The sequence below is a fragment of the Bos indicus x Bos taurus genome, chromosome 1 (assembly GCF_003369695.1).
Source record: "Bos indicus x Bos taurus breed Angus x Brahman F1 hybrid chromosome 1, Bos_hybrid_MaternalHap_v2.0, whole genome shotgun sequence".
Classification (NCBI taxonomy): domain Eukaryota; kingdom Metazoa; phylum Chordata; class Mammalia; order Artiodactyla; family Bovidae; genus Bos; species Bos indicus x Bos taurus.
Window position 1 is genome coordinate 65402352 of NC_040076.1, and position 27908 is coordinate 65430259.

Genomic DNA, 27908 nt, shown 5'->3' on the forward strand with positions numbered 1-27908 from the left:
ATGTTATCTTTATCATATATTAGATTCAACCAAAATCATGATCTGCTTTTGAGATATCTGTTCTATTTCACTTATTGGTATCTGGTCCTACCCTAGAAACGTACTTATTTAATCATTACACATTTAGAACATGTTTTATTAAATGGTAGACCTCATTTTTTCTTACTACACTTTTTAAAAGTGTATATAATTTTGTTAAACTTAGGAATCTTGATCTTCCTCCTCCAGTACACATAAAATACATTCAGATTTTGAGTTTCAAAATATATTAAACCTGTAAGTTAATTTGAGAAACAAGTACCTTAATGGTTTTCCTATCCATGCAGATATGTGATCTCGTTCTCCATTTGTTTAAATCTTTTATATTAATCTTTTTATCCTATGTGTTTCTTGCTATGATGAATCCTGATTCCCATATCACGGTTTTCATTGTTAGCTTTTGCTACTGTGAATAAGCATATTTATTTATCCTTCATTTTGATCCTTTAATGAAATTGAAGAGTATATTATGAAATGATTACTAAAATCAAACTAATTCATTACATCCCATAGTTATCATTTTGTGTGTGCATGTGGTGAGAACCCTTGATATTTACTTCCTTTACAAATTTCAAAGATACATGTATTATCATTAGTTATAGTTGCTTTGCTGTACATTAGGTCTCCAGACCTTATCTTATAATTGAAAATTTATACTCTTTAATCAATATCTCCCCTTTTCCCCCACCCCACCAACCTGTTGTAAACCACCGGTCTGTTTCTGTGAGTTTGATATTTTTTAGATTCCACATTATAAGTAAGACCATGTAATATTTGTCTTTGGTGTTTGGCTTATTTCAGTTAGCATCGTGTCCTCCAGGTTCACCCTTGTTGTTGCATATAACAGAATTTCCTTCTTGAAGGCCAAATAACGTTCCGTTGTGTGTGTGCACATGTGTATGTGTATACAATGTCTCCTTTATCCATTTATCCATCAATGGACACTTAGATTGTTTCCATATCTCATAAATAATGCTGCAGTGAGTATGGGAGTGCATATAATTCTTTGAGATGATGTTTTTATTTTCTTTGGGTATATATCCAGAAGTAGGATTGATGAATTATAGTGTGGTTCTGTTTTTAACTTCTTGGGGAAGTTCCATACTGTTTCCCATAGCGGGTGTACCAATTTACAATTCCACCATTTGTAGATATTCTTTGGGAAAAAATGTCTCTTCAGGTCCCTGATTTTTAGCTGGGTTATTTGTTTTGTTGTTTTTTTGATATTCAATTATATGAATTCCTTATATATTTTGGATGTTAACCTCTTATCAGATAGGTAGTTGCAAATATTTTCTCCCATTTCATAAGTTGCCTGTTGATGGTTTTCATTACAGTTCAGAGGCTTTTTATCAATAGTTGATGTTGGCCTACTTGTTTACTTTTTATTTTTGCTTTTGTTGTCTGTGCTTTTGGTGTCTATTCCAAACAATTGCTCCAAGACTGTCAAGGAGCTTTCCCCATATCTTTTCTTTTAGGCATTTTATGGTTTCAGGTCTCATGTTTAAGTCTTTAATCTTTTTGAGTTGATTTTTTTTATGTAGTATGAGATAAAGGTCTAATTTCATTCTTTGCATGTTACTAGTTTTTCCAATATCATTTTTTGAAGAGACTATTCTTTCCTTATTGAATGTTCTTGGCACCTGTGTTGAAAATTGATTGTATATGCATGGGTTTATTTTTGGACTCTCTCTTCTGAGCTTGTGTCTTACCTGCATACTCTTTTGATTACTACAGCTTTGTAATATAGTTTGAAACTAGGCATTGTAATACCTGTCACTTTGTTCTTCTTTCTCGATTGCTTTGGCTATTTGGTGTCTTCTGTAATTTCATGTAAATGTTAGAATTTTTTTCTTTTCTGTGGAAAATGCAGTTGAATCTTTGATGGGGAATTGATCTGAATCTGTAGATCATTTTGTGAAGAATGGACATTTTAACAACATTAATTACTCCAATCCACAAACACAGGATATTTCCATTTGTGTCTTCTTTGATTTCTTTCACCAGTGTTTTAAAATAATTATAAGCCAATATCTTTGATACCTTGGAAGAAAAGTTATGACCAACCTAGGTAGCATATTAAAAAACAGAGATATTACTTTGCCAACAAAGGTCCATTTGGTTAAAGCTATGGTTTTTCCCGTAGTCAAGTATGGACATGAGAGTTGGACTATAAAGAAAGCTGAGTGCCGAAAAATTGATGCTTTTGACCTGTGGTGTTGGAGAAGACTCTTGAGTGTCCCTTGGACTGCAAGGAGATCAAGCCAGTCCATCCTAAAGGAAATCAGTCCTGAATGTTCATTGGAAGGACTGATGCTAAAGCTGAAACTCCAGTACTTTGGCCACCTGACGCAAAGAACTGACTCATTTGAAAAGACCCTGATGCTGGGAAAGATTGAAAGCGGGAGGAAAAGGGGACGACAGAGGATGATATGGTTGGATGACATCACCTACTCAATGGACATGAGTTTGAGTAAGCTCTGGGAGTTGGTGATGGACAGGGAAGCCTGGCATGCTGCAGTCCATGGGGTCGCAAAGAGTCAGACATGACTGAGCAACTGAACTGAACTGATCTTTGATAAACATAGATGCAAAAATTCTCAACAAGATAGAAGCAAACTGAATTCAACAATACATTAAAAGGATTATATAGCATGGTCAAGTCAGAGTTATCCCTAGGATGCTCAACATCAAAGCAATCAATATGATACACCACATTAACAAAATGAAGGATATAAATCATATAATCATTATAATAGATGCAGAAAAGCATTTGATAACATTCAATATATTCTGATGATAAAAACTCTCAACAAATTAGATATAGAAGGAATTTGCCTCTGTATAATAAAAGCTATATGTGACAAGCCCACAGTGTAATAAAACCACATATGAGAAGCCCACAGCTAACATTGTACTCAACAGTGAAAAGCTTAAAGCTTTTCCTCTAAGAACAAGACAAGAGTACCCTCCTTCACTACTTCTATTCAACACGATACTGGAAGTCTTAGCCAGAATACTTAGGAAAGAAAAAAAGCATTCAAGTTGGAAAAGAGGAGGTAAAATTGTCTCTGTTTACTGGTGTTGCTTTTGTTCAGTCGCTAAGTCATGGCTGACTCTTTGTGATCCCAAGCACTGTAGCAAGCCAGGTCCCTCTGTCATTTGCAGGTAGCATGACCTTATATATAGAAAACCCTGAAGACTGTACTAAAAATTGTGTTAAAACTAAAAATTCAGAGAAGTTGAAGCATAAAAAAGTATAAAAATCAGTTGCATTTCTATATACTAACAATGAACTATCTTAAAAAGACATTAAGAACACAGTCCTGTTTACAATAACAAGAAAAAGAATAAAATACTTAGGAATGAATTTGACCAAGGAAGTGAAAGATCTGTACACCAGAGGTATTCTGAGGTTTCTTTTTCTTCATCTTTTTGCTGCTGCTACCCAAGGGATCAGGGATTATAAACCTCTAAGTATTACCTTTGGGATTATTGTTTTTCACATGAAAAATACCTTCATTCATAGCTTCTGTTTCAGTAGATGAGGTTGGTCTTCAGCTTCCAGTCTTTTTTTTCTTAACTTTTCCCATACTATTATCTTGACATTCCTCCCTACTTTATGAGTAAAAAGCACTGCCATCATTATGATAGTTTCATTGTGAAAAGGTATTTAGTCAATGTGTTGCTTTATAAAAATGTGCTTCCCAGGTGTCGTTTTTCCTATGTATTTGTTTTTTGAGTTTTTGTTGCTGTGGTATTAAAAAATGTGTTCACCTTCTGAGAGTTGTATTTTGGGCAGAAGACTAAATTAGTGGAAATTATTGGGGTATATGGAGCCAAAAAATATTTACACAGCTTCTGAAATTCTGCTTTGGTGGGTAGAACTCTTGGAGTCAGAATAAATAGCTTGCATTTTGCCCCCTCAAGCATCCACCTGTTTCTCAATTTTTACCTAATGGACTAACTGTGCTGGCTACAGTTGAGGCCTATCACTAGCAGCAACTTGAGGTGGAGGCCTGACAAAGTGCAAGATGGCTAGCCTATATGTTTTTTCCTTTGGTAATCTCAGCCAGCCCTTTTCTTTTCCCTTTGAGCATAGACCTTGTTCTCCTATTCTTGTTTTTTTCTTTTTTTTGCCATAAAAAATGACGTTTAATTTACAATGTTTTGTTAGTGTCTGGGTGTACAGCAAAGTGATTCAATTATACATATATATCTTTTTTCACATCCTTTTCCATTGTCGTTTATTATAAGATATTGAATATAGCTCTCTGTGCTGCATAGTAGGTCCTTGTTGTTTATCTATTTCATGTATAGTACATATTATTAATCCCAAACTGCTGATTTTCTCTCTCCTTCTGTCCCTACTATCCCTTTTTGTTCTCCCATTATTAATCATAAATTTCTGATATCATATATTCATTTTTCTGTACCCTGAACCTCCATATTTTGCTATCACTCATGCTTTTGTTTTTTTCTGTCCCCCCCCCTTTTTTTTTTGCAAAGTGAACTGTTTTTACACATTCTAGGAAAATTAATAAGCTAAAACTTTAGTTTTTACAAGTACCTTGAGGTGTAACACTGTAAGAACTGTAAAAGTTGGCATGGATCAGTTTCTTCTTAACCCAGTGTGAAAGAGCTTATTCCAGAATGGCCCTGAGAAGTAGGAGGTAAAAAAAAAAAAAAAGCATTTTGCTGGTTTATAATGCCCTTTTTTCCATACCCTGTGACTCAGAGATCAGGGATAACCATGGCTCCTCCTTTTTTGATACAGTCCTACTATTTTCTTTTTTTTTTAATTAATTAATTTTTAATTGAAGGATAATTGCTCTACAATATTGTGTTGGTTTCTGCTGTGTAACACCACAAATCAGTCATAACTATATACATATACTAATATATATGTATATCCTCTCGCTCTTGAGCATCCCTCCTACTCCCTTACTAGTTTCTTGATTAAAATGTGAAGCATCCTTCACTTGATCTTATTTACACAATTTAGTGAAGTTAGGAGCAAAAGTGTTTGGCTTTTGTCTTTGTGGTTTCTTTAACTCAATGGCTGATACTGATTCTATTCCAAGTTGAAGCTCTAATATTTCTTATGATCCTTTTGAAATCCATTTCTTGTTCTGACTTTAAATTCTTTTCATGCAAATCAAAAGGTTACATTCTTTCATCCCAAGACAAGATTGGAGTATTTAAAAGCTACATGGCTCTCATTTCCAAAGCTATCAGTGGAAGTGTATCCATTAGCTTGGTGACCTTTGATAAGTTGGTTCACTTTACTAATCCTCAATTTCTTCCTCTGTAATGATACCACCTACTTTATGGGGCTACAGAAATAAATAGCAAATTTAATCCATGTAAAGTGTTTTTCGCTGTACCCAGCCTACAGTAAATAAATGGTGGTGACAGCCACCTTGGGGGCAATGACTATGTGCATATAGTCTTCATTGTCAGTTTCTAGTTTAGCAAGAGGAAAACTGTCATTTTCAAATTCTTTGCAACTGACATTAAATAGATTAAAGAGAGAAAGACATCAGCTCTGCATTACTTCTTTGGTAGGGAGTAAAATACTGTTTCTGCAAGTAGATTGTAAACTTAGGTCTTTTTTTTTTTTTTTGTAATGGAGGCTCAAAATGTCTACCCTTCCTATTACTGGAAATTTAAGAAGGTACCATCTGAGGAGAGAGGTAGCCCTCAAATACTTAAAGACTAGTTATATTAATAGAAATAACCATAGTACCAGCTGTCTCAGTGGACTGTTTGAAATCCAAGTGCATAGCTCACAAGGGAATCTAGCTAAATAAACAAAATCATTTTTAATAGTCTAACACGGAACTAAGTAGATAATTAGTCCTTTTGAATCAAGGAATATACCACTAGATATAAGTCCATTGTTCATTTCTTCTTTTAAAGAATATATTCTTAGAATTATCTATTGGTCTATCCTGTGTCTCTGAGTCTGCTATGTTTCTAGTGCAAGTATCTGTATTATGAATATAATATGGAATTGGAAAGCAATTCAAAATAATTTAGTTTATTCTTTTTGTTTTATATATAAAGAAACTGAGAGCTTAAGTAATGTGTCCAGGTTAGATAGTCAGTGACAGGGCTAGGACCTCCTAACTCCTAGTGTAGTATTCTTACACATCATCCTATCTGTGATTTTGGCTCACAAGATTGTTACTTTCTCTTAAAAGTGGTTTTTATTTTACTCCTAAGCCAAATTATGGAGAAGGCAATGGCACCCCACTACAGTACTCTTGCCTGGAAAATCCCATGGACGGAGGAGCCTGGTAGGCTGCAGTCCATGGGGTCCCTAAGAGTCAGGCATGACTGAGCAACTTCACTTTCACTTTTCACTTTCATGCATTGGAGAAGGAAATGGCAACCCACTCCAGTGTACTTGCCTGGAGAATCCCAGGGACGGGGGAGCCTGGTGGGCTGCTGTCTGTGGGGTCGCACAGAGTCGGACACGACTGAAGCGACTTAGCAGCAGCAGCAGCAGCAAGCCAAATTATTTTCTATGACTGCTGATTTCCATTTTTGTTATTTATCAGTGAGACTAGATCTTTAAGTTCACAGAAGTTTATTTGATAGTTATATAGACATAAAAAATAGATTTAATAAAAGATGTTTATATTTCTTTTAAGCATGATTCAGAATTAAGTTTAAATATTAAATAATATGAGGACAGAGACTAGTGTAGCCAGAAAGGTAAAGGTTTCAAATAAATAGGAGAGTTAAAGTGGAAATACTCAGATAGTAAGAAAGATGGAATGGAAGTGACAACAGGAAAGATACTGAATGAATATAGATTCTATATTGAGTGAATATAGAGAATGCCAGATTTGGGTTCTTGAAAGAGTTCTGAAAGTGTATGTTGATGGAACTGTGTTCATTTGAGGCTGATGATACAAATTGTGATGCTGAGTTGAATTAAAAAGGAGGAAAGAATGCTGTAGTCAAGGTATGTTGAAGCAATGATGTTAAAGACATAAGAGTGTTAATAGGTCTCAGGGTAGAGAGAAAATATAAATAAGCCAGATGGTAAAATTACCTAAGAGGTGCTATGAAAAAAAGGAAAAAACCACGAACAGTGGAAGTGCTTTGGCGAGAACAATCTGGCTATATTAAAGACTGTTCTATCTGTCAGTTGTGTCCTGTATTGAATAGTAAGGATGATAGAATTTGATACCTTTGGGTTTACCCATGGTTACTTAATGCCATCAGTATGTTTGTATTCATCTTGCTTATGTCAATACATATTTTTATGTGTATATATCTATATATACTTTCCTGTAGTGAGAATTAGGCCTGTTCATATATTATTTGGTGTGTTTTTTAAAAGTATGTTTTAGCATGCCTCCATGAAATTATGAGAGAACATGATAACATGAGAGATGAGATATCAGAGAAGGTAAATTCATTTAATTTGAACTTGATTCACTCATGTTTTGAAAGAAAAACATGAAAAGAAAAACAAAGTTTAAATACTAGAAAGAAAAAAGTTTAAATACTAGAAACATATTTACATAGTATGCTCAATTTATAAATCACATTTACATGCATTGTCTCAATTATGAATCTTAGATTTTTGATAAAATTAACAGTATAAAATACAGAGTCAAAGTTACTCAGTATGTGTTAAACTATTGTACTAAAAATTAGTAGTTTTTGAATGCCTATAAAACTCTCAGGGTTGAAACAACAGAATCTCTAACCTCAAGTGATTTGTAATATGGTAGGAAGAAACACAATTGGGTAGTAAAAAATAACCTACTTTTACTTTAGATTTAATGGTACATTAGTATTTGTAACATATTCCTAATTAAATAACTGTATATATTAAATACATTACCCAAGTGTTAGTGCTTGTTTTCTTTGAACACTTCAGCATGATGTGATTGCATATGGTTACAAAAATTCACGAAAGTGCCCAGAGGGTAAAGGGTGAGAATGACAACTATTGAACTTTTAAAGTAACATCTCAAATGTGCTTTCATTGCTGTGGAAAGTTATGACAACCACTCCAGATACAGAGATAATTATATATTGATATAAAATTATTCTAAAGACTTTATTTCAATACTTATAAAATATTTGGTTTCAATTATTCATCTTAAAACTATAAGAGAATAGTTTTTGAAGGAACTACTGCTTATCTGTATGCTTATCTGAATATGTGGATAAATCATATTGCTTATACATACGAATCATATTGATAAACTTCAAAAAGCCTAACTATTTAATCATAGCACTAATCTTCATGAGGGGCTTCCCTGGTAAAGATTCTCAGTTGGTAAAGAATCCATGCAGGAGACCCAGATTCGATCCCTGGGTGGGAAAGATCCCCTGGAGAAGGAAATGGCAACCCATTCCAGTATTCTTGCCTGGAAAATCCCATGGACAGAGGAGCCTGGCAGGCTACAGTCCATGGGGTCGTAGAGTCGGACACGACAGAGACTAAACCACCAAGCTTCATGAAGGGGAAACATTAAAGGCATTGTTCCTGCTCACAAAGGAGTTTAGAACTTACTTGGGAAGACCAAAGGGCAATAATCATTCTTCAGTAATTTTGAATAAGTGCTAAACTGTGGTGTTGGCTTAGAATTTAAGCAAAAATTTTTGTAGAAGTGAGACTTTGACTTGGAATTTGAGAAATAAGTAGGTAAATATTTTATTTCTGAAAAATACTAATTATTAACACCACATTTATTACTATATATAAATAAATTTTCTAGATTTTCCTATGTATAAGTATGTTTTCCCACAAAAAACAACGTTTTTGTAGATACTTTGAAAAGAGACACTTTTAGCACCTTAAATCACAGGACAATAATGAGAAAGTTTTTGAAGTATATAAACAAATAATTTTTCTTGAATACTAAATCCTGGTGGGATTTTGTTGCCATAGCTACAGAAGAAACTAATTATATCAGTTCTGCATTTCTCATAGTATTCTAGCAGTTATGTTGTAACCTCTATAGTATTAAATAAATATTGGTAGATATGAATATAATTCTATTATTAGTCACTAATTTCCAGTCTAGTGAAAAATGTTTTGTCTCCCTAACCAATTTATGTATTAGAAAATATTCAATGCTACTGAATAAAACATTATATTGGTAATTGGTTATTTTTTAGTGGAGGGAGAAGTTACTGATTTTTGTCTACATCTAAACAACTTACCAGATTCTTTTTCTTCTAAGACAGTTTTAGTAGTTTGTTTTTTTACTTTTCTATATTTATATGTTTATTATTTCATTTCTTGTTTTACTAAATTAGCTTGAATCTATAAAACAAATCAGAATAATACTAGAAAAAATGAACATGTGTTTCTTCTTCCTGACTTTAATGGGAATGGCTTTACCTTTCTACTATTCAGTGTTATATTTGTTGTGATTTTTGTTATTGTTAATATTTATTATCTATAATTAGTTTTCATCTAATCCTATTTTACATAAGATGTTTACTTGGATTGACTGATGAATTTTATCAGATGTCTTTCCAGAACCTATTGATATAACAGTTAAGTTTTATCTTTTGATAAAATTTGATTTAATGAACATCAATACATATCCTGGTATTGAGGTTTGTTAATTTAAGTGAGTTTAGGCAGCCAAACTCCATCTAAATCCAACAAAGATATACTTAATTATTTTTTCTCTTCCATGCTTATGAAAGAAAAAATACTAATGATCTCCTTCTGGGTTTATAAAGCAAACTCACAAGTATTTATATTTTTCTGAAAATGCTGTTTCAATTTCAATATTACTATCATGGGAACACATTATTAAATGAAAAAACCAATAAGAATTATAGACGTTTATAAGCTAAAGATTGCATTCATAGGAAGTAGCATCAATGTGTAAGATACAGACTTCTTTTTAGAAATGGTAGTTGCGAATACATTTATATCATGAAGAATATTATTTGCTTTTCTGTGTCTGTATCTTGTCAAGTCTTATTTTGTAAGCAGAAGTGCCCTCAGTGTCAAGGCTGAGGCCTGGAGAACTTTAAGTTCAGGGAGAGAAAAGAGTGAAATATGTTAGTAACAAATGAAATATGAGGTACATGTACATACTTAAAGTTCTGTAATACACATTATTTAATCATGGCTTATCATTATTTAGTAAACATTCCTGGACTGGATTTACTAGTATCTTATTAGTATTTTTTGACTACATACAGCTTCTCCATCTTTGGCTACAAAGAATATAATCAATCTGATTTCGGTGTTGACCATCTGGTGATGTCCATGTGTAGAGTCTTCTCTTGTGTTTTTGGAAGAGAGTGTTTGTTATGACCAGTGCATTTTCTTGGCAAAACTCTATTAGTCTTTGCCCTGCTTCATTCCGTATTCCAAGGACAAATTTGCCTGTTACTCCAGGTGTTTCTTGACTTCCTACTTTTGCATTCCAGTCCCCTATAATGAAAAGGACATCTTTTGGGTGTTAGTTCTAAAAGGTCTTGTAGGTCTTCATAGAACTGTTCAATTTCAGCTTCTTCAGTGTTACTGGTTGGGGCATAGACTTGGATTACTGTGATATTGAATGGTTTGCCTTGGAAACAAACAGAGATCATTCTGTCGTTTTTGAGATAAGGCAGAGGAACCAGAGATCAAATTGCCAACATCCGCTGGATCATGGAAAAAGCAAGAGAGTTCCAGAAAAACATCTGTTTCTGCTTTATTGACTATGCCAAAGCCTTTGACTGTGTGGATCACAATAAGCTGTGGAAAATTCTGACAGAGATAGGAATACCAGACCACCTGACCTGCCTCTTGAGAAATCTGTATGCAGGTCAGGAAGCAACAGTTAGAACTGAACATGGAACAACAGACTGGTTCCAAAGAGGAAAAGGAGTACGTCAAGGCTGTATATAGTCACCCTGCTTATTTAACTTATATGCGAAGTACATCATGAGAAACGCTGGACTGGAAGAAACAAGCTGAAATCAAGATTGCAGGGAGAAATATCAATAACCTCAGATATGCAGATGACACCACCCTTATGGCAGAAAGTGAAGAGGAACTAAAAAGCCTCTTGATGAAAGTGAAAGTGGAGAGTGAAAAAGTTGGCTTAAAGCTCAACATTCAGAAAACGAAGATCATGGCATCTGGTCCCATCACTTCATGGGAAATAGATGGGGAAACAGTGGAAACAGTATCAGACTTTATTTTTTGGGGCTCCAAAATCACTGCAGATGGTGATTGCAGCCATGAAATTAAAAGATGCTTACTCCTTGGAAGGAAACTTATGACCAACCTAGATAGCATATTGAAAAGCAGAGACATTACTTTGCCAACAAAGGTCTGTCTAGTCTAGGCTATGGTTTTTCCTGTGGTCATGTATGGATGTGAGAGTTGGACTGTGAAGAAGGCTGAGCGCCGAAGAATTGATGCTTTTGACCTGTGGTGTTGGAGAAGACTCTTGAGAATCCCTTGGACTGCAAGGAGATCCAAGCAGTCCATTCTGAAGGAGATCAGCCCTGGGATTTCTTTGGAAGGAATGATGCTGAAGCTGAAACTCCAGTACTTTGGCCACCTCATGCGAAGAGTTGACTCATTGGAAAAGACTCTGATGCTGGGAGGGATTGAGGGCAGGAGGAAAAGGGGATGACAGAGGATGAGATGACTGGATGGCATCACTGACTCGATGGACGTGAGTCCGAGTGAACTCCGGGAGTTGGTAATGGACCGGGAGGCCTGGCGTGCTGTGATTCATGGGGTCGGAAAGAGTCGAAGACAACTGAGCGACTGAACTGAACTATTAGTCTTTGTGCCTGTATTCTTAAGTACTTACTTTATAATGCTTAAAACAATCTAAAATCATGTATACTGTAGTATGTAATGTGTTTCCTGTGAAATCACTATGACAGATTTTTTTTCCTCACTTGTGACCTTTGTAGTAGTCCATCTCTCTTTCTGTTCCTGGAGATAGGCAGCAACTGATTTGCTTTTAAGTCATTAGGGATTGTTTGAACATTATAGAAATAATTCCTCCCTTTCTTTCTTTGGCTGTCTGTCTCTCTCTCCTTTCTCTCTCTGAATCCATATACCCAATGTGTTTAACACATTGAAAGATGATTTGGGCAGCTGGGGCAAAGTTTAGGATTGAATTAATGACAGGCACATAAAAACTTAGAAAATGCAAATTAAAAAATGTAACATCAGGGGATAAAACATTTGTGAGGCAAAATAAGAGAGCAGTATTAATAGAGTGTTAACACTGACTGCTATGATTTGTTGAGAAGATGGAGATGTGGCAAGGGTGTTTGTATGTGTAATGAAGAGGTGGGAGAGAAGAATTTTTTTGGGAAGTCAGTTAATAGCAATATAAAAATGTCATTTTCAGACACATTAGGTAAATGCCAAAATAAATAGCAAAAAGATTAAAAAGTGGTTGCCTCTAGAAAGCAGGAAATGGGCAAAGGAAGGGGATAGATTATTTCTAATTTTCATGATATGTCCTATAGAATTATCTGACATTTTAAAATTATGTGCATGATTGAGTTTGATAAAAATAAAGCTAAAATGATGAAGAAAGAATATATAGATGTAAGATTTTAATGTTAAAAATCATATTTCTATTCTATGCACTTCCAAATATCTTATAAAATGGGGGTATATTTGGGATTTATCTTTATTTTTCTTGGTTATATACCCAGGAGGGAAATCCCTGGGTTATAGGGTAACTCTGTTTCACATTTTGAGGAAAAATGAGTTATTTGTCTTTTATTACTGAGTTGTAAGAGTTCCTTATTTTTTTCTATATAAATTCCTTATTAGATATGATTTACAAATATTTTCTCCCTTTATGTTTTTTTTTTTTTTACTTTCTTGATAGTTTCCTCTATAGTATAAAAGTTTTTAATTCTCACAAAGGTCAATTTATGTTTTTAATTTTATTGCTTTTGGTGTCATATTTAAGAAACCATTGCCTAATCCTAAGTCACTAAGATTTAAAAACATGTACTTTCTTCTAAAATTTGTATAGTTTTGCCTCTTACATTTAGGTCTATGATCCATTTTTGAGTTATTTGTATATATGAGTCCAACTTGATTATTTCGCATGTAGATATCAGTTATTGATATGTGTCATTTGTTGAAAGTTGATATGTGTCATTTGTTGAAAGACTGTTCATTTCTCATTGAATTGTCTTAGCACCCTTGTCAGTAATCAATTAACTGAAAATGTGAACATTTGTTTCTGGGATCTAAATGCTGTTCCACTGATCTAAGTGTTTATCCTTATGCCAGTAACTTATTGTCTTGATTATTGTAGATTCACATAAGTTTTAAAAATGGAATATATGAGTGTTCCAACTTTGTTCATCTTTTTTTAAAATTAATTTTATTTTATTTTTAAACTTTACATAATTGTATTAGTTTTGCCAAATATCAAAATGAATCCACCACAGGTATACATGTGTTCCCCATCCTGAGCCCTCCTCCCTCCTCCCTCCCCATACCATCCCTCTGGGTCATCCCAGTGCACTAGATCACTTTGATATTCTGGGTCTCTTGAGTACTCATATGAATCTTAGGATCAACTTGTCAAATTTTTGCAAAGAAGAAACAAACCAGATTTTTTTTAGGGGTTGCATTGAATCTGAAGATCAGTCTGGGGAGTATTATCACCTGAACAATCTTAAGTATTTTAATACATGTATATGAGAAGCTTTCCCTTTATTTAGGTCTTCTTTAATTTTTTTCAACAATGTTTTATAGTTTTTAGCATGTAAGCTTTATGCTTCTTTTGTTCATTACTGAGTACTTTATTCCTTTGGTTGCTATTGTAAATGAAATTGTTCTCTTAAGTTTGCTTTGGGATAGGGTATCACTAGTATATATAGAAATATAATTTGTACATTAATTTTACAATCTTGCCTAATTTCTTTTTAGTTCTAATAATTTTTTTCAGTTATTTCTTAGGTTTATATGCACAAGGTCATGTCATTAGCACATAGTTTTAGTTATTTCTTAAAAAGTCTGGATGTCTTTTTTTTCCCCCCTCACCTAATTGTCCTGGAAAGGATGTAGAAGTGGCAAGAGTGGACACACTTGTTTCATTCCTGACCTTAGGGAGAAACCATTCATTCTTTAACTGATTAGTATGACATTAGCTGAGGGTTTATTGTACATGCCATTTATCAGATTGAAAAAGTTCTCTACGGTTCATTTGTTGAATGTTTTTTAATATGAGTGGGTGTGGATTTTTTGAAATAATTTTTCTCCATCTATTGAGGTGACCATGTGATTTTTGTACATGTTCTATTGAGATAGTTCACTTACTCAGTTGTGTCTGACTCTGCGACCTCATGGACTGCAGCATGCCAGGCTTCCCTGTCCTTCACCATCTTCCAGAGTTTTCTCAAACTCATGTCCATTGAGTCAGTGATGCCATCCAACCATCTCATGCTCAGTCAGCCTCTTCTCTTCCTGCCTTCAATCTTTCCCAGCATTCATGTCTTTTCCAGTGAGTTGGCTCTTCACATCAGGTGGCCAAAATATTGGAGCTTTAGCATCAGTCCTTCCAATGAATATTCAGGGTTGATTTCCTTCAGGATTGACTGATTTGATCTCCTTGCAGTCCAAGGGACTCTCAAGAGTCTTCTCCAGCACCACAGTTTGAAATCATAAATTCTTTGGCATTCAGCCTTCTTTATGGTCCAACTCTCACATCCATACATGACTACTGGAAAAACCATAGCTTTGAATATACAGACCTTTGTTGGCAAAGTGATGTTTCTGTTTTTTCAATATGCTCTCTAGGTTTGTCATGGCTTTTCTTCCAAGGAGCAAGTATAGTTTAATTTTGTGGCTACAGTCACTGTCCACAGTGATATTGGACCCCAGGAAAATAAAGTCTGTCACTGTTTCCACCTTTTCCCCATCTATTTGCCATGAAATAGAAAATGATCATTTTCTGAAGATTGGGTTTTAAGCCAGCTTTTTCACTGTGCTCTTTCAGCTTTATCAAGAGGCTCTTTAATTCCTCTTCCCTTTCTGCCATTAGGGTGTGTCATCTGCATATCTGAAGTTATTGGTATTTCTCCCATCAATCTAATTGATGTGCATCATCTAGCTGGGTGTTTTGCATGATGTACTCTGCATATAAGTTAAATAAGCAGGGTGACAGTGTACAGCCTTGACATACTCCTTTCCCAATTTGGAACCAGTCTGTTTTTCCATGTCTAGTTCTAACTGTTGCTTCTATACATGCATACAGGTTTTTTAGGAGGCAGGATAAGGTGGTCTGGTATTCCCATCTCTTGAAGAATTTTCCACAGTTTGTTGTGATCTACACAGTCAAATGCTTTAGTGTAGTCAGTGAAGCAGAAGTAGGTGATTTTCTGAAATTTCCTTGCTTTTTCAGTGATCCAACAGATGTTGACAATTTGATCTCTGTTTCCTTGGCTTTTTCTAAATCCACCTTGTACGTCTGGAAGTTCTCAGTTCACATACTTTTGAAGCCTAGTTTGAAGGATTTTGAGCATTACCTTGATAGCATGTAAGTTGAGCGCAACTGTGTGGTAGTTTGAACATTCTTTGGCATTGCCCTTCTTTGGGATTGGAATGAAAACTGACCTGTTCCAGTCCTGTGGCCACTGCTGAGTTTTCCAAATTTGCTGGCGTATTGAGTGCAGCACTTTAACAACATCCTTTTTGGGGATTTGAAAGAGCTCAGCTGGAATTCCATCACTTTCACTAGCTTTGTTTGTTGGGCTTCATAAGGCCCACTTGACTTCACACTCCAGGATGTCTGGCTCTAGGTGAGTGATCACACCATTGTTGTTATCTGGGTCATTAAGACATTTTTGTACAGTTCTTCTGTGTTTTCTTGCCACCTCTTCTTAATATCTTCTGCTTCTGTTAGGTTCGTATCATTTCTGTCCTTTATTGTGCCCATCTTTACATGGAATGTTCACTTGGTATCTCTAATTTTCTTGAAGAGATCTCTAGTCTTTCCCATGCTAATGTTTTCCTCTACCTTTTTCCATTATTCACTTAAGAAGGCTTTCTGATCTCTCTTGCTATTCTTTGGAACTCGGTATTCAGATGTGTATATATATCCTTTTCTCCTTTGCCTTTCATTTATCTTGTTTTCTCAGCTGTTTGTAAGGCTTCCTCAGACAGCCATTTCGCCTTGTTGAATTTCTTTTTCTTGAATTTGGTTTTGGTCACCACATTCTGTACAATGTTATGAACCTCTGTCCGTAGTTTTTAAGGCACTCTGTCTATTAGATCTAATCTCTTGAATCTATTTGTTACTTCCAATGTATAATCATAAGGGATTTGATTTAAGTTGTACCTGAATGATCTAGTGGTTTTCCCTACTTTCTTCAATTTAAGTATGAATTTGGCAATAAGGAGCTCATGATCTGAGCCACAGTCAGCTCCTGGTCTTGTTTTTGCTTACTGTATAGAGCTTCTCCATCTTTGCCTGAAAAAATATAATCAGTGTGATTTTGGCATTGACCATCTGGTGAAATCTATGTGTAGTATTGTCTCTTGTGCTGTTGAAAGAAGGTGTTTGCTATGACCAGTGTGTTCTCTTGGCAAAATTCTGTTAAGCTTTGCCCTGCTTCGTTTTGTAATCCAAGGCCAAACTTGCCTGTTACTCCAGGTATCTCTTGACTTATGCTTTTGCATCCAGTCCCCTATAATGAAAAGGACGTCTTTTTTTGGTATTTGTTCTAGAAGGTCTTGTAGGTCTTCATAGAACCATTCTACTTCTTGTTTTCAGGCATTAGTGCTCGGGGGCATAGGCTTGGATTACTGTGATGATGAATGGTTTGCCTTGAAAATGAACCCAGGTCATTTTGTCATTTTTGAGATTGCACTCAAGTACTGAATTTTGGACTCTTGTTGACTATGGGGGCTACTCCATTTCTTCTAAGGGATTCTTGCCCACAGTAGTAGATACAATGGTCATCTGAATTGAATTCACCCATACCCATCCATTTTAGTTCAGTAATTCCTAAAATGTTGATGTTTACTCTTGCAATCTCCTGTTTGACCACTTCCAGTTTACCTTGATTCATGGCTCTAACATTCCAGATTCCTATACAGTGTTGTTTTTTACAGCATTGGAGTTTACTTTCACCACCAGACATGTCCACAACTGGATGGTGTTTTTGTTTTGGCTCAGCCTCTTCATTCCTTCTGGAGCTATTTCTCTGCTGTTTTTCAGTAGCATATTGGACACCTACTGACCTGGGGGTTTCATCTTTCAGTGTCAGATCTTTTTGCCTTTTCATACTGTTCATGGGATTCTTATGGCAAGAATGCGGAAGTATTTTTCCTTCTCTAGTGGACCACGTTTTGTCAGAACTCTCCACCGTGACCCATCTATCTTGGATGACCCTGCATGGCATTGCTCATAGCTTCATTGAGTTACACTGATCCTTGTCATGATTTTTCTTAGTTTTCTGTGATTGTGGTTTTCATTCTGTCTGCCCTCTGATGGATGAGGATAAGAAGCTTGTGTAAGCTTTCTGATGGGAGAGACTGGCTATCAGGAAAAGTGGGTCTTGGTCTGGTGGGCAGGGCCATGCTCAGTAAATCTTCCACTTTTCTGCTGATGAGTGGCTTGCTAATATTTTGGGGAGGGAATTTTATATCCATATTAATTAATAATTAGTGGTCTTTAGTTTTCTTTTCTTGTGATGACTTAGTTTCCAGGATCAGGGTAATATTGGCCATAAAATGAATTGGGAAGTATACCTACCTCTTGTTTTTTTTTTTTCTTTTTGAGAGAAACTATATTCTGATTATTGTTATCCACATTGATCTGCATGAGAATTTAGAGTATCTTCCTCTTGACAATTTTGTTTATAAGTCAAAACAAAGACAATTGAGAACGAAGAGGGAAACACCTCAGTTAAGGATCATGAATAGAAAGTGGGTTTTGTTGCTAAGTATATTTTTTGCCAATTTAGTTGAGAATTCTTTGGAGATTATAGAACAATAGTTCGTTGGTTAAAGACATTGTGGTATATTCATACTATAATGAGCTCTACAATCTTTAAATAGGTTGAAGAACATCTAAACGTATTGTTTTGTGGAAATATTTCCATAATATGCTATTAAGTAAGAAAAATACAGATTTGGTTATATATTAATATGCTTTTGCATATATGTTCTTACATGCGTTAAAGGAAAATGAGGAATTATGCAATGAACTCTACTTTGTTTTATCTGGGGAATGAATTTTAGATAAACTACATGCTATCTTTAATCTTTTCATCTTTGAATATTTACAAAAGCAATATATTATAAAAATATTTCCATTAAAAGTAGTTTTTGGACCACTAAATATTTGACTGAACAAGATATAGAATCTCTTTTTTCCTGACTTATGTGGGTTGTCTATTTTTTTAAAGGTTCTAGCATATTTCGTTTTGAAATTAATTAATCTAATATTGCATATTCCTTTTTTACATGTTAGTCTTATCTCTTTTGTCATATTATGAGCTCTTTATATTTTTCTTTTCTTTCTTTCCCATTGTGATATTATGAAACCTTTCAAACATACAGTGGAGTTGAAAGAATTATACTGGAATACTCATATTATTTATATGCTATACCATTTTATGAGTTTTGACTAAAGTATACACATGTAAAATTCAAACCTTATCAGAATATAGAATATTACCTTCACTTAGTAAAGTTCCTTTATGCTCTTTCTAGTCAGTTCTCCTCAAGTCAGCCACTTGTCAAACCAAGTGATCAAAGTCAAAACCAGTTCTGATTTTTTTCAGCATAGGTTAGTTTTGCTTGTTTATATTATATTTGTAATCATACTATACCTACTCTCTTGTGTATTGCTTCCTTTACTTAGCATAATGTTCTTGAGAATCATCCATGTTTTCGTTTCTGTCATTAGTTTTTATTATTTAATTGTTGAGTTATTCTATTGTATGCATATACCACAGTTTTGATGTTTGCTTCTCTTGTTTGTCATTTGAGTTTTTTCTAGGTTGTTAAAGCTGTTAGGGGTGTACTTACACCAATTAATATGTGGACATATGCTTGTTATTTTCTTGGTTACATACATAGGAGTGAACTTTCTAGGTCATAGGACAGGTATATGTTTAGTTTTTAAAGAACTGCAACATGTTTTTCCAAGGTGTTTGTGATTTAACACTCCTGCCAACAACACTTGGTGGTCTTTTTTATAAAACTAAATAATTATTTTAGTCATTCTGCTGGTTGGATAGTGGTATCTTGTTGTGACTTTAATTTTTATTTCCCTGATGACTATTTTCAGTATTTTCTCTTTCAGACAGTTCGGCATGGTTTTCCTTATCAGCCCACCACATTAGCCTTTGATCCAGTTCAGAAAATCTTGGCTATTGGGACGAGAACTGGTGCTATACGAATGTATCCTTAATTTTTGGTTCATTATTTACTATATTAATGCCAATTAAATTTCCTTAAATACTCAGGTAAGTGAAATATTTATGACCAAATAAATTTTATTGTTTCTTTAGACATGAGTAACCCATGTCATCAAATTAATTGGTATATTTTTAATGTTTGTGAGATAAGTATTCATGTCCCTTTTAAAATCCTTGATATTGGTGATTTGTGTTTTGTGTTTTTTCCCTGGTTAGTCTAGCTAGAAGCTTATTAACTGTACTGATTTTCATAAGAAGCAATTTTTGGTTTTATTGTTTTTCTGTATTATTTTCCTATATTTTATTTCATTGATTCCTGATTTGGTCTTTTTTATTTCCTTTCTATTGATTAATCTTGGGTTTCATTTTATCTTCTTCTTCTGGTGTTCTAAGGTGAAAACTGAGGTCATGGATTTGAGAAATTTCTTCTTTTCTAATATATGCCTGTAGAGTTATAAATATCCTCCCAGATTTTGTTTTAGTGTCATCCCAGTTTTGTAAATAAACTTTTAAGATAATTATAGACTTGTGCAGTTTTTAAGAAGTAATATAGAAGAATCCCATGTACTTTTTATCCGATTTCCCCCAATAGAAATATCTTAAACTATTAGTATACTACTGCTGTTGCTGCTAAGTCGCTTCAGTCGTGTCCGACTCTGTGCGACCCCATAGACGGCAGCCCACCAGACTCCCCCGTCCCTGGGATTCTCCACACAAGAACACTGGAGTGGGTTGCCATTTCCTTCTCCAGTGCATGAGAGTGAAAAGGGAAAATGAAGTCACTTAGTCATGTCCGACTCTTAGTGACCTCATGGACTGCAGCCTATCAGGCTCCTCCGTCCATGGGATTTTCCAGGCAAGAGTATACTACTACAACCAGGAAATTGATATACTCAAGGTAAAGAGCATTTCTATCACTGCAGAGATTTCTCATGTTGCCCTTTTAGAGCCGCATCCTTACCCTCCAGTTCCCTCAGCCTCATCTTTGACTCCTGACAATCACTTGTTTGTTCTTTGTTTCAATAATTTTGTCACTTTAAAAATGTTATATAAATGAAATCATACTGTATGTAACCTTTTGAGGTTTGCTTTTTTCACTCAGCATAATTCTCTGAAGACTCATTGAAGTTGTTGTATGTATTAATAGTTGAATTTTTTTTATTGTTGAGTAATGTTCCATGGTAGGGATGTACCACAGCTTGTTTAACCTTTCACTTGCTGAAGGATATCTGGATTTTCAGTTTCTGATTATGATTAAAGCAGCTATGAACATTTGTGTACATATTTTTGTGTGAACATAAATTTTCATTTCTCTTGTATAAATGTCCGGGAGAGCAGCTGCAGGGGTTGTGCAATAGTTGCATGTTTAGTTTTATGAGAAAATCCCAAACTGTTGTCCAGAGTGGTCATAACATTTTTATTCCCACCAGTAGTATATGAGTGATTCTGTATCTCTATATCATTACCAGCATTTAGTGTTACTGTAGCCATTCTGATCATTTTCTGGTGATGTCTCATTATGGTATTCTTGTATATTTTAGATACTAATCTTTTGTCAGATATATGATTTGCAATTATTTTCTTCAGTCTTTTTCTTTTGTTTGTTATTTTATTTTTAAACATTTAAAAAAATTTAAGTAGTTAATTTGTAATGTATTAGTTTCTGACATACAGTAAAATGATTCATATATATATATATATATATCTTTTCTATTCTTATCCATTATAGTTTATTACAAGATATTGTATATAGTTTCCTATGCTGTATGGTAGGACCCTGTTGTTTATCTGTTTTATATATACTAGTTTGTATCTGCTAATCATAAACTCTTAATTTATTGTTCCCCTGTCTATCCCTTTTAGTAACCATGTTTCGTTTCTATGACTGTCAGCCTGTTTCTGTTTTGTAAGTAAGTTCATTTGTATCATATTTTAGATTCCACATATAAATGGTGTAATATTATATTTATCTTCTTCCAGTCTTCAGCTTATCTTTTCACCCACTTAATCGGACTTTTAGAGTCCAGTTTATCAGTTTCTCCTTTATAGATTGTGCTGCTTTGATATCACCTTTTAGAACTCTTTGTCTCACTTTGTATCTTATTTTCTTTTTTTTCCCTAAATTATAGTTATACATTTTATATTTAAATACAGATTCCTTTTTGAGTGAACTTTCTATTTGTATTGTCTTGTTTGCTTTTCATAGTAGGGTAGTACTAGATTCATAAAATGAACTGAGAAAGGTTCTCTCTACATCTGTTTTCTGGAATATTTTGTATAAAATTAGTGTTAATTCTTTCAATGTTTGTAAGTATTTTCTAATGGAGACTATGAGATTTTATATTACAGATTCACTTTTTAAAATTAGTTATAGGACTACTTTAGCATTCTATTTTATTTGGATAGTTTGTAGTCTGTCTTACTAGTGGTTTATAAATTTTTATTGTTTTTTTTTTGAGGAACTAGCTTTTGTTTAATTGCTTTTGTTTTATTCTTTCCATTTTATCCTGAATTATCTTTAGTATTTCTTTGAGCTTATTTTGCTATTTTTTCCTAGTTTTTTGAAGTGGGAGCATGTTATTGATTTGAGAATTTTCATTCTCTTTTCTAAGGTGTACATTTAGTGTTATTAATTATCCTCCCAGCACAGTCTTAACTATTTCCACACGTTTTGATATGTGTGTTTGAATTTTCAGTCAGTCATATGTAGTTTTAAAAATTGTCTTTGAGACTTCTTTGAATCATCAATTACTTAGAAGTATTTTAGTTAAATGGCAAGTGTTTAGAAATCAAAAACAAGAAAATTTCCAGCTTTGACTCCATTATGATCAGAAAACACACACTTTATGATTTTAATTCTTTTAAATTTGTTGAGATTTGTTCTGTGGCCTAGGATATGATCTTTCTTGGTAGATACTCTATAGACTATGGAAGAACATGTGCATTCTTTTCCTTCTGAGTGGAATGCTTTATATTTGTCAACTAAATACTGGTTGATTGTGTTGTTGAGTTCTATATTCTTGCTAATTTTTGTCTGGTAATTCTTGTCAAATCCCTAGAGTAGAGTGAGTTAGGAACTCCAACTCTAATTATGGATATAATTAGAAATCTCTTTCTAGCTTCATTAGTTTTGGCTTTCTGTATTTTTAGGGTCTGTGGTTTGGTATGCACACATTTAGAATTGTTATACCTTCCATGGATTGACCCCTTTATCATTATGTAATGTTTTTACTTATCTCCAGTAATTTTCTTTGCTCTGAAATTGACCTTATGTGATGTTAGCATAGCTACTCATACTTTTTAAAAACAAATTAATGTTTACATGTTATAGCTATTTCTATCCTTTTACTGTAAACTTATGTCATTGTATTTGAAGTGAGTTTATTGTATATAGAATATTGTTTGATTATTTTCTTTCTTTTTATTGAGATATAATGGACATAAAATGTTATCTTAGGTTCATGTATACAACATAATTATTCAGTATCTCTATATATTGTGAAATGATCACCACAATAAGTCTAGTTAATGTGTCACCACACATAGTTACAAAAACTTTTTTTCTTCTGATGAGAATTTTAGAGATCTACCCTCTTAGCAGCTTTCAAATACACAGTAGAGTAATATTAACTATAATCACCATGCTGTGCATTACATCCTCAGATCTTATTTTATAATGAAAGTTTGACCTTTGGAGCGCCTTCATCGATTCTGCCCACCTCACACCTCTGAACTTGGCAACCACCAATCTGTTCCCTGTTTCTATGTGTTCAGTATTTTTGTTTGTTTGTTTTAGATTTCTGTTTTTTAGTGCGAGTGTGTAGTATTTGTCTTTCTCTGACTTGTTTCAATCAGCATAATGCCTTTGATGTCCATACATGCTGTCACAAATGGCTAGATTTCATTCTTTTAATATGGCTGAGTAACATTCTGTTTTATGTCTATGTATATCATATTTTCTTTATCCACTCATCCATCAGTGGACAGTTAGGTTGTTTCTATGTCTAGGCTATTGTAAAATAATTCTGGAGTAAATATGAAGGTACAGATATCTTTTTGAGTTAGATTTTCATTTCCTACTGATAAATACCCAGAAGTAGAATTGTTGGATTGGGTGGTAGTTCTATTTTATTTTATTATCTTTTAAAAATATTTAAAATTTTGTATTGCAGTATAGTTGATTAACAATGATGTGTTAGTTTCAAGTGTACAGCAAAGTGATTCAGTTCTACACATATACGTATCTGTTCTTTATCAAATTCTTTTCCTATTTAGGTTATTGAAGCATACTGAGCCAAATTCTCTGTGCTATACAGTAGGTCCTTGTTGGCTAGCTGTTTTATTTTATTTATTTTATTTCTTTTTTTTAATTTTATTTTTAAACTTTACAGTATTGTATTGGTTCTGCCATATATCGAAATGAATCTGCCACAGGCATACATGTGTTCCCCATCCCGAACCCCCCTCCCTCCTCCCTCCCCATACCATCCCTCCGGGTCATCCCAGTGCACCAGCCCCAAGCATCCAGCATCGTGCATCGAACCTGGACTGGCGACTCGTTTCATATATGATATTATACATATTTCAATGCCATTCTCCCAAATCATCTCACCCTCTCCCTCTCCCACAGAGTCCAAAGGACTGTTCTATACATCAGTGTCTCTTTTACTATCTCATATACAGGGTTATTGTTACCATCTTTCTAAATTCCACATATATGCGTTAGTATACTGTATTGGTGTTTCTCTTTCTGGCTTACTTCACTCTGTGTAATAGGCTCCAGTTTCATCCATCTCATTAGAACTGATTCAAATGTATTCTTTTTAATGGCTGAGTAATACTCCATTGTGTATATGTACCACTGCTTTCTTATCCATTCATCTGCTGATGGGCATCTAGGTTGCTTCCATGTCCTGGCTGTTATAAACAGTGCTGCAATGAACATTGGGGTACACGTGTCTCTTTCAATTCTGGTTTCCTCAGTGTGTATGCCCAGCAGTGGGATTGCTGGATCATAAGGCAGTTCTATTTCCAGTTTTTTAAGGAATCTCCACACTGTTCTCCATAGTGGCTGTACTAGTCTGCATTCCCACCAACAGTGTAAGAGGGTTCCCTTTTCTCCACATCCTCTCCAGCATTTATTGCTTGTAGACTTTTGGATCGCAGCCATTCTGACTGGCATGAAATGGTACCTCATAGTGGTTTTGATTTGCATTTCTCTGATAATGAGTGATGTTGAGCATCTTTTCATGTGTTTGTTAGCCATCTGTATGTCTTCTTTGGAGAAATGTCTATTTAGTTCTTTGGCCCAGTCATTGGGCCAAATGATTGGATCATTTATTTTTCTGGAATTGAGCTGTAGGAGTTGCTTGTATATTTTTGAGATTAGTTGTTTGTCACTTGCTTCATTTGCTATTATTTTCTCCCATTCTGAAGGCTGTCTTTTCACCTTGCTTATAGTTTCCTTTGTTGTGCAGAAGCTTTTAAGTTTAATTAGGTCCCATTTGTTTATTTTTGCTTTTATTTCCAATATTCTGGGAGGTGGGTCATAGAGGATCCTGCTGTGATGTATGTCGGAGAGTGTTTTGCCTATGTTCTCCTCTAGTTTTATAGTTTCTGGTCTTATGTTTATTTATTTATTTATTTTTTTAAATTTTACTGTGCTTTGCTTTAGTGAACTTTATAGATACATTTTTTTTCCCTTGTTAATTTTCTGTTTAGTTGATCTATCCATAGGTGTGAGTGGGGTATTAAAGTCTCCCACTATTATTGTGTTATTGTTAATTTCTCCTTTCATACTTGTTAGCATTTGTCTTACATACTGCGGTGCTCCCATGTTGGGTGGATATATATTTATAATTGTTATATCTTCTTCTTGGATTGATCCTTTGATCATTATGTAGTGACCTTCTTTGTCTCTTTTCACAGCCTTTGTTTTAAAGTCTAATTTATCTGATACGAGTATTGTGACTCCTGCTTTCTTTTGGTCCCTATTTGCATGGAAAATCTTTTTCCAGCCCTTCACTTTCAGTCTGTATGTGTCCCCTGTTTTGAGGTGGGTCTCTTGTAGACAACATATGTAGGGGTCTTGTTTTTGTATCCATTCAGCCAGTCTTTGTCTTTTGGTTGGGGCATTCAACCCATTTACGTTTAAGGTAATTACTGATAAGTATGATCCCGTTGCCATTTACTTTATTGTTTTGGGTTCGAGTTTATACACCATTTTTGTGTTTCCTGTCTAGAGAATATCCTTTAGTATTTGTTGGAGAGCTGGTTTGGTGGTGCAGGATTCTCTCAGCTTTTGCTTGTCTGAAAAGCTTTTGATTTCTCCTTCATACTTGAATGAGATCCTTGCTGGGTACAATAATCTGGGCTGTAGGTTATTTTCTTTCATCATTTTAAGTATGTCTTGCCATTCCCTCCTGGCTTGAAGAGTTTCTATTGAAAGATCAGCTGTTTTCCTTATGGGAATTCCCTTGTGTGTTATTTGTTGTTTTTCCCTTGCTGCTTTTAATATTTGTTCTTTGTGTTTGATCTTTGTTAATTTGATTAATATGTGTCTTGGGGTGTTTCTCCTTGGGTTTATCCTGTTTGGGACTCTCTGGGTTTCTTGGACTTGGGTGATTATTTCCTTCCCCATTTTAGGGAAGTTTTCAACTATTATCTCCTCAAGTATTTTCTCATGGTCTTTCTTTTTGTCTTCTTCTTCTGGAACCCCTATGATTCGAATGTTGTAGCGTTTAATATTGTCCTGGAGGTCTCTGAGATTGTCCTCATTTCTTTTAATTCGTTTTTCTTTTATCCTCTCTGATTCATTTATTTCGACCATTCTATCTTCTAATTCACTAATCCTATCTTCTGCCTCTGTTATTCTACTATTTGTTGCCTCCAGAGTGTTTTTAATTTCATTTATTGCATTATTCATTATATATTGACTCTTTTTTATTTCTTCTAGGTCCTTGTTAAACCTTTCTTGCATCTTCTCAATCCTTGTCTCCAGGCTATTTATCTGTGATTCCATTTTAATTTCAAGATTTTGGATCAATTTCACTATCATTATTTGGAATTCTTTATCAGGTAGATTCCCTATCTCTTCCTCTTTTGTTTGGTTTGGTGGGCATTTATCCTGTTCCTTTATCTGCTGGGTATTCCTCTGTCTCTTCATCTTGTTTAAATTGCTGAGTTTGGGAGTCCTTTCTGTATTCTGGCAGTTTGTGGAGTTCTCTTTATTGTGGCGTTTCCTCGCTGTGTGTGGGTATGTAGAGGTGGCTTGTCAAGGTTTCCTGGTTAGGGAAGCTTGTGTCGGTGTTCTGGTGGGTGGAGCTGTATTTCTTCTCTTTGTTCAGTCGCGCTGTGGGGAGGGAGGGAGGGATGCTGCAAACAAATGACACTGGCGTGCGCTCGCAGTGCCTCAGCCACACTGGGTCTGCCCCCGCTCACGGCGCGTGTAGCCTCCCTGCCCACACTGCTCAGGCTCTAGGTTGTTCCGCTGGGAACAATCCGAGGCTGGCCCTGGGTTGCATGCGCCTCCCAGGTCCATGCCGCTCAAGTTCAAGCACTCAGGTAGTCCTCAGAGGCGGAGACTCAGTTGGGCCTGCGTTTTGTGCTCTTCCCAGGTCTGAGCAGCTCAGGTGATGAGGTGTTTGGCGAGCGCCAATGCTGCGACTTATCGCCTCCCCGCCACTTCGGTTATCTGGGTGTAAAACCGGTGCACCTTCTCAGGCAGATGTTGACCGTCCAGACCCCCAATAAGTTTTAGTTAGCAAAGAAGCCAGTTTTTATAGATAATGTCTCTCTGGGGCTGCGATTGCCCCCTTCCGGCTCTGGCTGCCTGTCACCGGAGGGGGAAGGTCTGCAGCTGACTATCTCTGTTTAGTCCTTTGTTCCGTGCGCGGGCTGGCGGTGTCTTAGGTTAGGGCTGGCTTTTCGCATGGTAGATATCCCACAGTCTGGTTTGCTAGCCCAAATTATTTCGCTCAGATAGTGCTCAGGGTATTCAGGCCAGATTCTTACTCTCAGCGATGCAGCCCGTGCCGCGCCTCCCTGCCCAGCCCCCGCTTGCTAATGGCGGATGCAGGCGTCTGCGCTGCTTCTCCGCTGGGGGAGTTACCGTAGGGCTCGCAATCTGCGAGTTTTAATTGTTTATTTATTTTTTCTCCCTGTTATGTTGCCCTCTGTGCTTCCAAAGCTCGGCACGGATTCGGCAGTGAGAAGGTTTCCTGGTGTTTGGAAACTTCTCTCTTTTTAAGACTCCCTTCCCGGGACGGAACTCCGTCCCTCCCTCTTTTGTCTCTTTTATTGTCTTTAATATTTTTTCCTACCTCCTTTCAAGGAGTTGGGTTGCTTTTCTGGGTGCCTGATGTCCTCTGCCGGCATTCAGAAGTTGTTTTGTGGAATTTACTCGACGTTTAAATACTCTTTTGATGAATTTGTGGGGGAGAAAGTGTTTTCCA

General features: G+C 35.3%; 1 protein-coding gene across 1 annotated transcript in view; it reads left to right on the forward strand.

Annotated features, from left to right (window-relative positions):
- STXBP5L (syntaxin binding protein 5 like) overlaps positions 1-27908 on the forward strand; it is a 306548-nt gene that overhangs the window by 31692 nt on the left and 246948 nt on the right. Inside the window, 1 exon segment of the mRNA XM_027531120.1 lies at positions 19341-19438. Coding sequence (XP_027386921.1) covers positions 19341-19438 — 98 coding nt within the window.